The sequence below is a fragment of the Electrona antarctica genome (assembly GCF_951216825.1).
Source record: "Electrona antarctica genome assembly, chromosome: 24".
Taxonomy (NCBI): domain Eukaryota; kingdom Metazoa; phylum Chordata; class Actinopteri; order Myctophiformes; family Myctophidae; genus Electrona; species Electrona antarctica.
In genome coordinates, this window is record NC_136803.1 from 20,576,485 (window position 1) to 20,594,010 (window position 17,526).

Consider the following 17,526-nt stretch of genomic DNA (forward strand, 5'->3'; position numbering starts at 1 on the left):
ATTATCCCTAGAATGGCTTATGATACTCATTCATTGCACCATCAACAGGCTGGTATGATCAATGTTACAGCTGCAGACCTCGCACAATAAATTAGTTTAGGTTGATCATAAACTTTGATTGATTGATTACTTCATTAACAGTTTGCAAAAAGTACAGTTGAACAAAAACTATGCAAAACCCCGAGGGCTTGTTTCCACTGTGGTCCTATGTATACAATTAATCCAGATTCAAGACACATCCCTGTTCATTTTGGAAGTGGCTCATTTTGATCGAGGAGACAGCATCACATTATTTAAATGTTTGTTTCACACAGCATTTAAACAATGTGGTACTGCAAATATGTATGCCATTTCTTATTTATAATTTTTGCAACCTTTCTATTTTTGTACAATGCATATTCAAAAGCTGTATGGGGAAGGACTAATGTGTTTTATACACTAACTGCAGTGCAGCATCTGTATGCTTAATTCACCTCCGCACTGCGAGCAAATGTCTAGTGTGGTGGATATTTTCAAAATGCAATAAAAGGTATGAGTGATGCCCTCATGCTGTAAATTAGCAGAACAAGTCAGCAACTGTAGTTACTGTACCAGCAGCAGAACTTACAAGCAGACACTCTGTCTCTGGCGCTTGTTTATTTATGATATATACTTTTATTTATGTTTATTTAATTTGACAGGGACAAAAGTCACAATACAAAAGACAATGCGTGTTTGTTCAGGGGATCTCCCGAATTCTCAGGTTGCAATATCAATTTTATCCAATAAGGAGAGAGAACTACAACACTAATTACAATTACTATAGTCTGGTTGCCCTGTTAGGCCCTGTTAGGGCAACCACACTAGTGTTCCAGTTCCAATGTTATCTTGACATCTCCATATTTGGGCATATTGAGAGACAGACAGGGATCTCCGATCCATACACGGGCATAAAAAGGACAGAGACACTGAGCATATGCTCTACGAGCAGACTTGGCACACCACAAACAAATTGTGTAAAAATGTGCTTGTCACAAAATCTCAATTAAGGCACACCTGAACTTGTCTACGCTACACAATACACTATGTATTGTACTGTTAATGTCATGTGTTTTGTATTGTATTTTCTTTTTACTTATTAGCTGTTAAACTGTGCAAGGACTGTCCTTTGTCTATATAGAAGTGTCTATTTGTACGTCTCTAAATGTTTTTGATGAATTGAACATTGTGGACCCTATTGGAAACAAGTGTAATGCTTAATTGGGTCGTCCACTCACAGTTAACAGCCTTTGTATTGAGTTTGTGCTTGAAATGTACTGTAATTCTGCAAACTGTTAATACATTTTTCAATCAATCAATCAGGACTTTGTGTTGTCCTCAAACTGCTGTTATGTGGTTTTATTGCTTTTCGAATAAATGAAATGCATCAGATTTGGTGTCCAGTAAGATTTTGTTCCCATGTTTCGAGATGTACTCATTTCATGTTCCTGTTATATTTTGAGTTTGACACTTGCTTTGGCACTGTAAACGTATGTTTTCTCATGCCAATAAAGTTCCTTTGAAATGAGTTGGTTAAAAGAAAATGAAGCAAAGCACACATACACTAAAACTATACAAAAGCAATAGAGTAATATACTGCAGATAAGGACGTGCACAAACTCTTTTTTAAATATTTTATTCCAAAAAGCAAAAGTATCATCCTCAATATTTTCAAACCACCTACATCAACATCCCTCCGTTTATCATAAAGAAATCCTTTCGCCGTGGTGAGATCAGTGTTAACGGCAAGAGCTGTGGCTTGAACACAAGAGAAAACATCCCAGCTGTCATGTCCTGGTTGGGTTTGAGCTGGTGCAGTGACTGTGCATCAACATCTGCTAAAACAAGAGGTTCTCAACACTGGTGATCAGGGACCTCCCTTATTTCATATACTATGCAATTAACAACTTGAGTCCCATTACAAAGTGTCACATCTGGGGAAATCTAAAATTCAATGCATGGGCTAGAACAGCAGCAACAAACCTACTGTATGTACCATCCCAATATCAAGGACAGCATTATGGTCTTTGCATTTACAAAAAAAATAAAAGGGCCCAGTTTGGGCCCTTTGATAAATTTAGATGTCACCAGACACATATAGGTGGTGATCACTGATTGTACACTATATAACATTTTTGACAATCGTTGACCATGAAATAAGGATGCCATGTAGAACATATGCTTCTTTTCCCATGGGGATCAGCGTTGAGAACCACAGAATTCAGACAGCATTTGTACTGCGGCTTCCGTAGTCAAATAACACGACTACACCCATGTCCCATGCGCGGATACGGATAGGTGTATCAACAGACAATGGTGGTAGTTTTCCTCTATCAGTACTTAAATACACTGGAACACAAGGATGTTTTTGCTGATTCAACGCTATAGCTTGTGTATTTTATCTTTCAGACTACTACAGATTACAGAATCTGCTAATGAAGTGTTTTGACTGTCAAATACAGAGTGGAAATTGTAGCACTGCTTGTCAGAATTTCAAATGCATTTGATATTACAAATAAGTCTAAAAGAACACTCAGTCACCCTGAGAAGAGATGTCTGAGGTGATCTTTTACATTGGCAGGTCTTATAAATTATAAGTGCACATATACATCTATTGGGAGTGTTTGAAATCTCGGAAATATATGTGCACTTGCTGTTCATGACCAGACCACTGAAACTGGCTGCTTTGGGCACCCACAAATTTGTGAAACCACCAATTAATCACTTCGGACATGGCTACAAATGACAACATTGAGAATAAACAGGTTTTTCATTCCAACCCCAACAGTACACAAGCTTATTTTATTTAATTAGTTGGCCTCCGTCTTGTTAAAGGTGTGTTAATTAGTGAAACCAGTTGGTATGGCATGTGGTTGGAATTAAAACCAGCCACGGGACAGTTGGCCTACTATGACCACCCAACTTCAACTACTGCGAGTGACCCAAGTTGCAGCTATAGAAATTGAGATCAGGCAAACAGCGGATGCCCAGGACAGGCAACGTTGGCGGCTGGAGGTTTTTGACTGCTCCTGAATGTCTAATGGAGGTGGATGTTGGAAAGTGACCAGGTGCCACTAGAGTTCAAGCTGAGGTATAGAGAGAACGTTTGTTTCTTTAGCCTAGAGATGTGAATAATAAGTGTCAAGGTTGACTGTCCATCGACATGAGGAATGCCTTCGGGGAGCTGAGTGATGCCATTGCATTTATTTAAAACCATCTCTGGTCATCTCGTTTGTTGGCCTTCTTATTCTTAATATGTCACACACACCACTGACTCGACCTTCAATGATAAAATTACATTTGATGTGAATCTTTAGGGAGAACTTTGTAACAGCGTACAAGTTGAATGAAGAATAAACACATAAGATATACACAGAATCACACTCACATATCACTATTGAATACAAAATATACAAGTTGAGCACAATAATTATAAGAAATAAACAAAGCAAAACAAAAATGATACAGACATTGTATCAGGTCAAACAATTTGCAATGATTATAATTTTTCACAGCAATGCCTTTGCATTGCCATTTTCAAATGACTGTCACATGTCACATTACTTTTTCCCTGCCTTGGTCTGATGAACATTGACAATAAGTTGAACAATTAAGGTTGTTACACACGAGGAGCGTTACTTTTATGTGATTCATTTGAATTAATTCATGTGAAATAATCACCGCCAATTTGTTTAGTTGTCACGTTCCTGGTGTGTAAGGACCTCCTGGTAAAACCTTATTTTTTTTTCCTATTTTTTTTTTTTTTTAAACAATCATAGAATATCGTCATATCAGAAATACTCAAACAATGTAATTTCGAATACCTGAAAGCAACCATAGACATTAATGCAAAATGAAAAAAGTTAAAACAACAATATTTTGTATCCCCAAAACCATGTGAGATGAGCAGTCATGAAACGCCAAAATAGGGACAGGCATTCTAACTGCATCTGTACAGCCCTCGGGAATATTAATAGTGTCCAATCATGTGGCATGAGGGAAGAGTCTATTACGCTTTTCATTACAACCACTACACGGGCTGATTTGGCTTTAAAATCGTACACACCATTGTACATCAAATAGCCCAAATATACATAATGCTATCAGATATTTCTTTTATGTTAAATGTATTATTTTTGCCGAATGTTTTTCTATTTTGGCCTATTATGACATGCCCAGAAGAAGCTAGGGTAAGGGTTCATGTGGTTAAATACACATTCAACTAATTCAACATAACCAACCGATGCAGGGGATGCCGCCTGCTGGCTCAGCCAGTTACTGCACGACCATGTGCCTTGTGAGTCGTACCTCACGTCTCCCGTCAGGACAGGGATGGGACGATAAGAAAAGCTCACAATCATATCGCGGAGATTTAAATTTATTGTGAAATGTTCCTCGTCAGACGATAAGATGAATTCGTTTTTGTTGAGCTGCAAATTCAGTGTCACTTAAATCCTCGATACTTGATAAAAACGGACCTGTAAAGAGCACATTTGGTACGCTCTTATTTCACACAAACAGATTCGCCAAAAATAGCCGATCTACAAGCTCGCAATGCGCTGTGAGCTTGTAGATCTGCTATTTTTGCCAAATGTTCCCACTCCCAGAATAGCGATCAAAAGTGACATTTTAAATTTTAAGCATCATTTGATAATCACGATAATGTTAAAGCTGCCAGCAATGAGTAAAATGCTCCCTAAAAAGATTTAGTCTCTGTGACACATCTAGGGGCCACAATCTGCATTCAAAGATGAGTTCCTAGAAGCTTTGTCATTAGTCGAAAAAAACCCGGTTGAAATGACAGGCAAATCAACGCTTTAGGACATTTTTTGATTGCAGATTGTGGCCCCTAGATGTGTCAGAGACTTTTTTTGAGTGTTTTACCCATTGCTGGCTGTCTGAATAATAATAATAAAATAGAAAAAGTCATTAAAATGTTGACATAATATTGCTTTTGTCACAATAATCGTGACATTTAATTTTCATATCGTCCCATCCCAACTACTGACTCTCTGACCTTTGCTTCATGTGTCTCCATATTCTACGATCTAACGAAGCAGTAGAAAAAGAAAATAAACCCGCATAGCGTTTAGTTTAAATGAGGCTGAGGTGAGTCCTCAGTTCTAATACTTGTCTATTAACAGGTAGCACTATGACCAACATAACAAACCTCTAGAACCTTTATTATAAAGGCCTTTTAATAAGATTAGAAGAGAATAAAATATGAATAAATCTCAAGCCATCTATAATAAAGGCAAAGCAGAACTCCCATCATCTCACAAGTTGGAATATCTCCAGAATTATTACTTCTGAAAGTGGCAGGAGCATATTAGGGCAATTGCATATAATCTGGGACAGCTATTGTCAATGATCCGATCATAATCATATCGGTATGTACACCGCTCTCTGACAAACGCGACGCCTTACACCGGGGCTCCACCGGGCACGTCAGCGTCGCGTCTCCGTCACCGTCAGGGAATGTTCCCTTTTTAATCAATGAAGGGTGGCTCCACTGCCCGCGTTGCGTTGCGTGACTGCATTAAAATGGCCCCGGTTCGTTTTTTGACGCACGTGACGGAGACGCAACGCATCCGGTGGAGCCCCGGCGTTACATGGTTTTGATCGGTACACTCCGTTCTTTATAGCAGGTGACTTGGGAAGGCGGCATCTTTAACGAATCACCTCAGATCTGCATGACTGCGTTTTAGCCACCCAACGATCAGACACTATACATGATAACTCTTTAAGAGGGGACGCATCCACACATTTGGATGGTAGTGTAACTATCTTGCAGGCTAAAACATCTCTGCCATTTGGTGTGTAGTCAAAAATCCCCATGGAAACTATGGATGGGATTCTAGAGTCCAAAAATCCCTATGGAAACTATCAATGGGAATATATAAAATAAATGATGTGGTTCACTCGCTGTACTACATTTTGCTGTGTGAAAAGAAAATATGTCATGGATTTAATGGTCTTTTGTTAACATTGTAAAATGTTTTATTTTGCTATTGAAATGCTATGGGCAAGAGCAGCATATGGCATTAAGCGTATCGTGAACGACCATCTCAAAGACAACAGAGCTGTCGTTCACATCGTACAACTTTGAACATATCCTCATGTCTTAATTTGACCTTATTCTGAACGTGTTCATTCATACTTTGCATAGGAACTTGTGAACCAAGCACACCAAACGGTGAAGACGCTAATGTTTGACATAAGACTCTTCTACTGCGGCTCTCAAAACTACGGTTCATCAGAGCACCAACAACACACGGTACAAGCGAATGCATGGCAGCCCCACTGCATCATATGAACACATCTAGTTGATCAGCTAGTGCTACTGTAAGGGGTTACTGACTGAAGGAAAAACAACAACTCCATAATGAAAACAATAAAAAAAGAAAGACAAAAATTAGGGGTGGGGATTTGTCAGCTCAAACTCCAGCCGGAACACTCGCCGTGAATGCACCACTGGGCCGAGGCTGTAGTGTCCCTGCGTCTGTGGGAGATGTGAGCAGTGACTTGTCACACCTCTGCGTTTCCACGAGTCAAAGAAACGGCTCTAGTCTTCTTCATCCTTACCTCAGTCTCGCTCTTTCTGCTTTCGACTCTCGCCACTCAAGCGAGGAGGCCCTGATAAAAGAGTCGGATCGATCCAGATGGTTTGAAAAAAAAAGCAAGAAAACTAATAATAATGTACATTACAAAAGAAAAATCCAAAATAAAATTCAAAAAGGGAAAATAATAAAAAATAAATGCAGGAGGTTTTAATCGTTCCAAAGTCCTCCGGTCTGTTCTTGATACACTTCGATGACATCCTCGTCCTCCATTCCCAGCTGAGACGAGAGAAGACATTGTTTCAGAGATGTTAAGTTGAGGACACAAGAAGTTAAAGCTGCACTATGTAACTCTCCTCGTCAGATCCTGTGTCTAGGTCAGACATGACCTTTGACACGATCTAAATGTCTCAATAGAAGAGAAGGGAGGCAAAATACAACCACCCCAATTGTATACGTTTTAAGTTATGTAAGGGATAATGTCTGGCTAGCTGGTCATTGTTGGGAGATAATAAGCCTATCTCACAGAATTTCCCCGCCCCCCTTAATACGCCCCCTTTTGGGGTTAGTGGTGATAGCGTGACGTCACTCCATAGACGCTACATGTTAACAGAGGTAATTTAAGAAGTCTACAACTTTTGTCTTCTCAAGGTAAGGTTTGTTCTATCTGTTCGAGCTGATTTACCATCTTGTTTGCTTCATAATAATATTGGTCTGTCACATTTTTACATTAGAAAATGTACTTAGATGATCCCACTTATTACAAGGCTACTTACATAAAATAATAAATAGACAGTTGACACAAAAGGGCTATAAGTAACATGCGTTGTATTTACGCTATTTAGCATAGAATGTCTGTGGGTATTCCGCTCAAGAAAGTAGTTCCTTTTAAAGGTTGTACCGGACCGGCACCTCTTTTACGTCGCTGATGCGGATGTGCGAATTGATATGAGCCGAGTGCTCTGAGGCAGGCTTTGATCAAAGCTGACGTTGATTAGCTATCGGTCTGTTATAGAGCGGACATTATCCAGAATTATTACATGGCTTGGTTGAATGCTTGATTCTGATTGGTCAATCGCTGAATTCAGCAGTGTGTTATTTCTTGATAACAAACCGCTGCCTAATCAAACGCTCTGAGCACCAGCTGCGCGGCTGCTCCCCGCTTGATTTACTGCCATTTTCAACATGACAGCCATGTAAACAAACACACACACACACACACACACACACAGGCACACACACGTAATAGTTAGGACGTAAAATTAGGGTAGCGTCACGTGTGTCGGGAAGACGGGGACTAGAGGTCTCTCTTTCTCACTCTTGTGTGCACACAATACATCATGTCCACTATGGTGTAAGATCCTTAATAAATATTTGTAAGCTTTAGAGCTTATTCCAGTGTGCAGACTTTTTTTCTATAATTAACCTCGGTCCTGCACCTGGCTTTTAGTGAGTGGATGTGCGTGCTCTTTAGTACTTTTCCTCAAACGTATTCAGTACCACAAAGAATATAACTAAATTGTTGTAATTGTTTTTACCACTTCACAGTAAATGGAAGCATAAGAATATGAACTTTGGTGTGCGGTACTTTTCTACAATCCCACAGTAAGGGACAGGGAAGGGAGAATGGTGTAGCTACCTCTTTAGGGGTTTGGTTGTCTGCGATCCTCTGGCCTTCAAAGAGAAACCGTAGCGTGTTCATTGGGACCCCCTGTAAAAAAAACATACAGCATCATCATCAGAAACCACAAGGATGTTAAATGTTCCAAGATTATATTGATCTTTGTACACTGTCAAATGTACCACTGCGCCACCCGAGTGCCCAAAATACTACACACACTACCTCCAACTACACACACAGGCCTGAGTTACACAGTGGTGGTGAAAAAAATAGACATCCCTTTCCACCTTTCGCTAAACAAATGGGTTTCTTACAAAGGGTACAAGCAACATGAAAGAGGGAGCACTAAATGAGCAGTCAATGCACTGGTCTCATCCCAGCAGTAGGTTACAATAGTGTGATAAATCCAAGCTGCCATCTTCAGATGTACTCATATCGCAAATTTCCATGTTGTTCCAGGGACCCACAAGAAGCAAAGATTTGAGTTAAAAACGTTCGCTCTGAAAGTATATATATTCAAAGATTTAAAAAAAATAGCAGATCTACAAGCTCGTAGCACGGCACTCAGTGCCACGCTATGAGGTCTTGTACGTCTGCTATTTTTCAATAGCTAAAGTATAACATAATCCTTAAAAACACCAAAAGGGGTTCCCGTCCTGAATGGGTTAAGTGGTGGAAAGAAGCACAACAGTAACGAGGTGTACAGGAATCACATATCTGCAAACACAGTAGATTTAGCTGAATGTTCTCTTTTAGGCCGGACCAAAAAGAATGCCTAGCCTAGGTGCATTTTGTGAATGAATGAATCACAATGCAGGTAGTTGGTGAAGCCCAAATGTACAAGCTGGCTGCTTGTTTGAGTGTGACTATACTTTAACCAACTTTAAACCCATAGGTTTGTAAAGTAAGTAACTGTACGTGAATTTGTTTTTAAAACCAATAAACACCCCCCCCCCCCCCCCCCCCAAAAAAAAACACCTTTAAACCCTACAGCCAGGCAGGGGTCGTTTTTCAGGCCAAGGACCCTCTAGCTGAGAGAGATGAAGCAGGGACCCCCCCACTACTACATGTATACAATTGTGTTGCAGATTAAACTTTTTCATAGACTTCATAGAATTGTAGAAAAAAGTATGTTGGATTCATGCTAATGTGTATTTTCAGACTTTTAAACACTTAATACTTAAAATATGTCAATACTTAACTAACAACTAACTTAACCTTTGCTCTGTACTTACACTTGGCCTGCTCTTTTTTCCTTCTACACCAAACCTATTTGCCGAAAATAGCCGATCTACAAGCACACAATGGATTGTAGTCAATCTCCACTAAACAATTAGCATTGTGACGTGTTGTGACTGTGAGCTTGTAGATCGTCTATGTTTTTGCCTCAGAATGCTACACCCCCAGAACGCTAGGGTACAAAAGCAGTAAGTACTTTAGACTGCTATGGGTGGAGATGGGGGGGGGGGGGGTACTAATGACTGATGGTGCGCTCATCTTTACAGTAGCATAACGTAGCTGGGCTCAGGGCTATACTCGCACAACACCAGAGGGAATGCCTTAAGCGAGAGGGAGAGCAGGAGAGAGAGAGAGAGAGAGAGAGAGAGAGAGAGAGAGAGAGAGTTGGGAGGAGCTGGCTCAATGTTGCAAAGTCACAGGACTTTGATTTAAACACATAGCACCTACAAACCGCTGGGCTACATCACTTGTGCAACAAAGTGCAGAATAGAAGCTTTAATAACAAAACGTCTTCATCAATTGTGTTGGCAAGAACCCACATTATAAACAAACGGTAGACTTGTATACGATAACATGGCTGTTCTGAGTGTTCTTAGTGCTTAGTTAAAAGCTTTTCCCAAATCAAGTTATATTAGCAATTTTTGCCACATGCTATGGGATCTGTAGTGCCCAGTTGCGTCAAGTCTGCATGATGCAGTTCGGTTTGCAGCTGCATGCACATTGCATGCACATGGATTAAAGCAAAATAACATATCACAGCTGAAAATTGACCACTTCAGTTCAAATACTCTTAACCGAAAACAGGCTATGTACAGAAGTGTCGTAATCTTGCCTTGCACTTCCGACACCAACTCTAGGGGAGCCCGGGTTTGAACTGGGAACCTTGCGGTTCCTATCTGGTCACTCTACCCCTGAGCCACTGCTGAATGTTCAACTTCAACATCAAATATAACGATGTGAGCTGGTGTAACGATGGGGGTTCTTCTCGGTTAATAATAATACTCAGCTCCATAAAACAATAAACCAGTGGAGTATCATTAACCAGTGTTGCGGACTCTATTTTTTCTTCCTGTATAAGTATTACCGTCTGTCCAGCACCTGGGCTAGAGTGGATGTGCATGCAGCATTAACTCTTTCTGTGTCAACCTTACCTGTCTCTGGCTGTAAGACTCCTTGAGCTTCTTTAAATGTGTCGTCATTTTCACCTTGAAGTGTATTTCACTGTTGTCCTGGAGGCAGACAGAACACGTCCATCACCAGACATACACAGACAGACAATTCAATTATATTTTATTTCAACCCCAAAGGAGATCCATATATCACACACACACACACACACACACACACACACACACACACACTGAGCACTCCAGTATGCTTAAAGGTAGTCTTGCGTAGCCAGCCAACTATTCCACAATAGTGTATATGAAACACGAATCCTAGACATTCATAATATTAATGGCTAGGATTCATGTTTCATATACACTATTATTATACTACTACTATTATATCACTCTTACCTGTCCGATCACTTTGAGTTTGATGTACTCTCCTTCCTTCTTATCCCCCCCATCTTGGCTGGAAGGTTTTGTCTCCTACAAAAAAATAAATGGTCAGCATCATTAGCTAGCCAGCCAACAGCCTCGTTTTAAACCCGCCTGGACGATTAAAACCGTTCATTTTAGTAGCGTGTCGTTAGACGCACGCAAAACGTGGGCCTTGATCTCAAATTCGGAGTTGCATATTGTAAGATAACTTGGCAGGTTATTTAAAAAATGCAGATGATATAGCCAGCTAGCAGATGTTTGCTAACAACAACAAGGGGCCTGCAGCTAGTTATCTTAGCTAGCATGTTAGCTAAGTGACTAGTATGCCACTTAAAAAGCACGCAAGTTGTGTTTTTTCCGTGTCACACGCGCCAAAACCACATAGAAATGATATAATGTGCGCATGCAGCATACCGTATCTGACATGGTATTCCTGTGTGGTGGGAGTTTGTAGTGGATTTAATTTGTTGACAGTGAATTAAAGCTTCAGTCAGATGTTCACTCTCTCTCTTCTTCACTGATCGCTTGCTTGTTGTGAGCAGCTCACCCGGAAGCACTAGTACACACAATTTACCCCTTTTTTCAGAACAAGAGTTGCTAAAATGAATGACAAAATAAAATGCAAACGATGCAGAGTTGAAAACCAAATTCCAAGATGCAATCATCATTATTATTTTTGATGAATTGAGTATGAAGGACCCCAATGGAAACAAGCATGCGTATGCGTGTGACATCTTCATCAAACCAAGGATAGTCTAACCAGGAAGTTATGCAGGAACGCCTACTGAGTGGCAAAAAACTACTTTCTGGCCTTGACAGCCCATACATCCACACAGAAAAGTCTTATCTGATTGCATTAAACAACATTAAACAATGTTAAACTCACTTTGCCTGTTGCTTTGCCACTCGATTTGCCACTCGATAAGCATGCGCATACTCTCTATATAGGCATAATTGAAATGAGAGAATTTTTCAGGCCATTAACGCATTTCTTGAGACAAAAATAAATCTAAAATGCAATAGCATTTATATTTAATTAATCTACAGATGTGCTCATTCTATGACAGAATTAAAATGATAAATAAAAAGGACCCAGGATATAGCCAGGATATTATTGAAGTCGATTAATGAAATTGATTATTGAGGGAGATATTACCACTAATCAGTTGGTTTGTTGGTTTCTTAATTACATTAATTTCTTACATTAATGGGCTATTAATATTATTAACTTTCACCTCGAATTGTGGAGACACAAGAAGTATTATTTATTTATTTATTTATTTGAATTCTGCCTTTGTTAATGTTCTATGGTGAACGCATTTTAATAAACTGGCAAACTGTGTTTTCAAAATGCAGATGACACATAAATCAATCAATGATACGTTAATCAAATGTCTTACATTCTTCTCCCATGTCCTTTATATTTCCAGCTGGGCTAGAGCCTGTTTATCATGGGAGCTTTTTGTTGTTGCTGGTCATAGTTTCAAAGTCACTTATTTTAACCAATCCTTAGGCCTACTACATTTCAATGACAGGGTCTCACTTTTAATTTGGTAAATAATGTGGACAACTACAGACAGTACATTTACCAACTTAGTAATGACGAAAACACAAGGATTGGGTGCCTTTGTGTTGCAGCAACCAAATCATCAGATTTTGCTTCATGACGTTTTCTCCAAATGATAATTTATCTCTGGTTAGCGGCATGGCCATGCACAATTTAAGTTTAAATCTGGCTTTTTAATGCGATTCAGATCGATGGTTCAAAATAGATGAGACCGAAACGCTCAACTGAATGTAGTAGCGCTTCTTTGCCAGGAGATGGCACTCTTGTCCCATTGATGAAACATGAAAGTTCAGTTCAGACGTTACAATGCATGTGGACGGAGAGTCATAAGTTTCTTTCTACTTTTACAACTCCAACATGTACAGCCCAAGATAAGCCCTAAAGCAACATGTTTATATATTTTCTGTATTGTCCATACATAAAAATAAAACATTTATGCAAGCCAAGGCAGAATCCATTGAATTGAACTGTGAGATTCTCTGTAAAAATGTGTTGGCTCTTGAGCACTGACCAAAATTCTAGGCTGGTTTAAACTGCAGGTAATAGGCTGCTTTTGGAAACACAGACATCATGACCTACATAGAACACACACAACACACTGGTGTTACTATACTTGTGAGGACATCAAATTCTTGGTTATAATAAATCATGCACAAAGCACACAACTCTAAAAACTCAACACCTAAAATGTAACCTCTGAATGTCTAATCTTAACCCTAATCCCAACCTGAATCTTTTATAATATTGTAAGCCCAACAAACAAACACGCACGCACGCGCGCGCGCGCGCACGCACACACACACACACACACACACACACACACACACACACACACACACACACACACACACACACACACACACACACACACACACACACACACACACACACACACACACACACACACACACACACGCATGTACAGATGACCAACTTAAATTGTATTCAAAGTGAGTTTGGAACTTCTGGCCTCCGTTATGTCTTCAACTAGGCAAAGGGAGAGGGGGGTATGGAGGGGTAAAGGTGAGCATATATACAGCAAAAGGAAGGGGGACTCGCTTGAAACATGCTACACCGGGAAAGGGAATATTTATTTGGACAGCGTCTGATTTCACAGAGGCCCAAGCGAGGGGAGTCGAGTCTGGGGGCGAGGAAAAGAGAAGAAGGGAAGAGAGAGCGAGAGAGAGAGAGAGAGAGAGAGAGAATGAAGAGAGGGGGGGGGGTCAGTGACCATTGACCAGTGACAGGATAAAGGAAACAGAGCGGTGAAGGTAGAGGCGGAACGGCCGGGGGACGGGGGGAGAAAGTGAGATGGCAAGATGGGGAGGACAGGAAAGCAATAAGGGAGAGAGAGTGGGGAAGAGAATGAGAGACAGAGGGGAGAGAGAGAGAGAGAGAGAGAGAGAGAGAGAGAGAGAGAGAGGGGTCAGGGCAGTAAACAGACCCCCAGTCAGTCCCAAGGTGCCTGGGCCTGGGTTAAGCCTGGGCCTGGAGGAGCTCACATTTCCAAGGCTGGGATACCTCACAGTGGCAAAACATTACCAGATGTGGGCCAGGAGAGAGAGAGAGAGAGAGAGAGAGAGAGAGAGAGAAAGAGAGAGAGAGAGAGAGAGAGAGAGGGGGAAGGGACTGGAACTCTGTGTGTGTGTGTGTGTGTGTGTGTGTGTGTGTGTGTGTGTGTGTGTGTGTGTGTGTGTGTGTGTGTGTGTGTGTGTGTGTGTGTGTGTGTGTGTGTGTGTGTGTGTGTGTGTGCGTGCGTGCGTGCGTGCGCGCGCGCGCGCGAGAGGGAGAGACTTTCAGACAGAAAGAAATGTAGGCTAAAATCTCAGGGCAGATTTGTAGATAGATGTGGTGGGGAACACCACTCCATTTTACGCTGCGTTCCAACGCGTGTCCACACACAGCAAAACTGAGATAACACAACACGACCTACAACATTAGCCGGGCTAACATTCCCCCCCCCCCCCCCCCCCCATGCCCTGGTCTTACAAAACGATAGCATCTGACAGCGAATAACAGGCTTTCAATTGCCCTGACATTTTTACTGATTGAGTTATGCAGACTTGCAGCGGCCTACTTGTTTGTGGCAGTCAGTGTGAGCCTGGAGGGCTCAACAACACAGCAAACTTCAGTCGTGTTCATTTAACTATCAGGGTTAATTGTGTGGAGTCACTGCTGTACACAGGAAACTAACCCTTTTCTCCACCCAACTTGCCACGGTTGCTTTAAGATTAGTAGATCTTTGAGAATACATTTTGCCCAAACACAGGATCTGATGCAACAAGACCCCATCAATTGTGCTATTAAAAGAACCTCCACATTTTGGTGGGTATAGGAATTAAGACAGTCTCACGAGCCGCTGCCTTATATTTACCAGGCTACTGGCCGGGCCAGTCGCTTGTGTTTATTTCTCTAATGTGGCATACAAGATCGACTTTGTTGCTGTATAGTAGACTACTGTCCAAAGTTTTTCCAATGACTTTTGCCATGTTGCCAACCTGGTATATATAAGTTTCTAGCTTAACCTTACCCGTGTCTAGAATAGCAGACTGCAACCTCACTAGGATCTCAAGTTAGTGTAAGTAGCCTACACTAAACCCAGTCAAGCGCTGTAGTGTTTTTAAAGCTCGTGGTTTGTGTGAATTTCCCACCCCAGCTGCATACCAGAAACAGTGGCCTAAAATGCGATTAGTGTGCAAATCTCGTTGGAGAGTGCCAGTTGTACAGCGCTCACTGGCCACAACTCAAGGCCTCCAGGTCACACACAGTAAGCAGACAGCTGTGTGGACCCACCTGTGTCTCTCCTCCATGAGAGCAGCAGACAAAGGACAAAATGTGTGAGATGGATCCTGGAGAAAGCAGATGGCTTCCCCTTCCGTTCTGCTCTGAGAAAGTCTGGAAGAAACACAGGCCTATTATTCTATATCTCCCACATCGGGTCATCATAATCCCCCACCCCCCAACACTCAGCTTGCCCAAATAATCATTCTAAGGACACGTGAATATTTGTTACATGTATTATTTCTGGGCGTAGCAGCCTTAACACATTCACAATACTGTGAATGTGTGTTGCACTAAATCTAAAGTCCATCTAAAGTTTAAATGGAACTTACTAACTAGAACTATAGAAGGTTGCATATTACAGTTTAGATCGTACACTAGTGTAAACTGTAAGCTGCTAGTTTACAACAGCAGGGCAGGCGACCAGGAGGAATGTCTCTGACTCTGACCCACTTGTTGTGGGAAAGCTGCATGGGGACTGAGTGAGTCTAGCAATAAAGGATCCGTTTTTCAGCATGGTAGGGCATGACAGAGATTAGCACGGGTCCCTATAGGTAATAATGTCCCACCACACTTCCCCTCAATGACGCCTTCTGTCTCTGGTCTAGACAGGTTTAAATGAATTAATGGATGCCACTTGAACAAACATGGGCCTTGTGTGTCTTCTCAAGCCCAGCGGGCTGTCGTTTCCAACACCATCTACTGTGGCGTTGAAGTGCCATTTTAATATTGGCTTATTTAGAACTTCTATTGAAAGACCGCTACGAATGCACTTTATATGAATATATAGCGGCGGAATTACTCCAATGTACTCCCATTTAATGAAAGCAACTTTCTTGATGCGCTCAATACGATGCACGATGATAGTGGTGGGGGTAATATAATTTAAGTAGGCCAGGCCATCTCTCTCAATAGCTGAAGCTTATTTTACTGTATCATATATCACAATATGTGGAATAACAGTGTAGAGTTGCATTCAATAAGCACTAGGCAGGATATGTGGATTTAATATTTTCATCAAGTTTGTTTCTCAGATTTATGACTTTTGAGCAGTTACTCAAAAATATATATTTTTTAAGTGACCAAATTATTTCCTATACTGCTTCAAACTTTCTAGAGGAACCTCAACAAGTATATATCCAATTTGTTTTTCGTTTCCTACATTTCAAATATAGGCTTATATATTATTATTTACTTTTTTCCAAAGATTAAAAAGGGTTAACAAAAACAATTCCAAAAACTTCCAAAATGTCATATAGGCCTATAAAATTACAGAAATCTTTAAAGTTTAAAAAGTAGTGAAAATAGCAGATGTACACGCTTGTAAACTTGTAGCTGTGCTATTTTCACTAGTTTGGGTACCGGAAAACAAACGTCTAATTTCTCTTTTGGGTCTTCTTGATCTAAAAAGTTTGTGATGTGAACCACTGTTCTGGAGCTATAAGTCACACTTCTCCAGCTGTGTACTCGCAGGACGCAGATAGGGTTTGGCTTGTTCCTCTCAACTTCTAGCAGGGCCAGAACAAAGGGAAAGTAGAGGCAGGGGCTGTGGGGTGGGGGGTTGCACCGCAGAGAAAGAGGGATCAGATTTCACGAGGAAAAGAGGGGATAAGCTGCCTTGAGGCATTCTGGTAATTCCTCTTGCTCAGAGACGCTCAGGGCAGGAGCCAGTCGAACACTGCTTCTCCACCTTCCTGCAATAAACCAGTGGTCATTTGTCAGTGTAAATATGTGTTATCAGTACCGTTTTTAACGACTTAAACCTTGGTATACGTCATTGATCGGAGTCCCCCAGGGGTCTACTCCTCTAGGTAATGCTCATTTTTCCCCTCACCACCAAATCTTTGTCGAAAATAGCTCATCTACAAGCTCAGTCACAGACTGACAAGAATCACAGTGAGCCTGTAGATGAGCCATTTGCACTCCAGATGCAAATGTTAACGACAGGGTTCATGTGGTTAAATATAATTATTATTTTGGCCTCCCATGCTTCTTCAGACCAACAAATTCAGTTGGGCTTATCTCCATATTTACCCCCACCCCCCCGTAAATTAACGGCCGCCCTACTTGATCATACTACAGCTATACATGAAAGCATAAAAAATAGCTCAAGCTTGTCATTCTGCTATTTTTGAATTAGAATCCTGAAGACAACCTAGAGAGATCCTGAAAAGTTAACAGTTTTGGAAAATA

At 41.0% G+C, this 17,526-nt stretch overlaps 1 protein-coding gene across 1 annotated transcript; it reads right to left on the reverse strand.

The window, feature by feature from the left end:
• Positions 1-2,768: 2,768 nt before the first annotated feature.
• Positions 2,769-11,557, reverse strand: sumo1 (small ubiquitin like modifier 1). The gene is made up of 5 exons (XM_079495382.1): positions 11,400-11,557; positions 10,959-11,033; positions 10,590-10,667; positions 8,218-8,289; positions 2,769-6,857 (listed from the first exon to the last, which is right to left on the reverse strand). The coding sequence occupies exons 1-5, from the start codon at positions 11,409-11,411 to the stop codon at positions 6,789-6,791; spliced, it is 306 nt and encodes a 101-aa protein (XP_079351508.1). The 5' UTR covers positions 11,412-11,557; the 3' UTR covers positions 2,769-6,788.
• Positions 11,558-17,526: the final 5,969 nt, after the last annotated feature.

Excerpts from the sequence above, each read along its gene's own strand:
- sumo1 (XM_079495382.1), bottom strand. Across the intron at positions 10,668-10,958 it reads AACTCAAAGTGATCGGACAG|GACAACAGTGAAATACACTT; the intron begins GTAAGAGTGATA and ends GTCTGCCTCCAG. Across the intron at positions 6,858-8,217 it reads ACAACCAAACCCCTAAAGAG|CTGGGAATGGAGGACGAGGA; the intron begins GTAGCTACACCA and ends CTCTCGTCTCAG.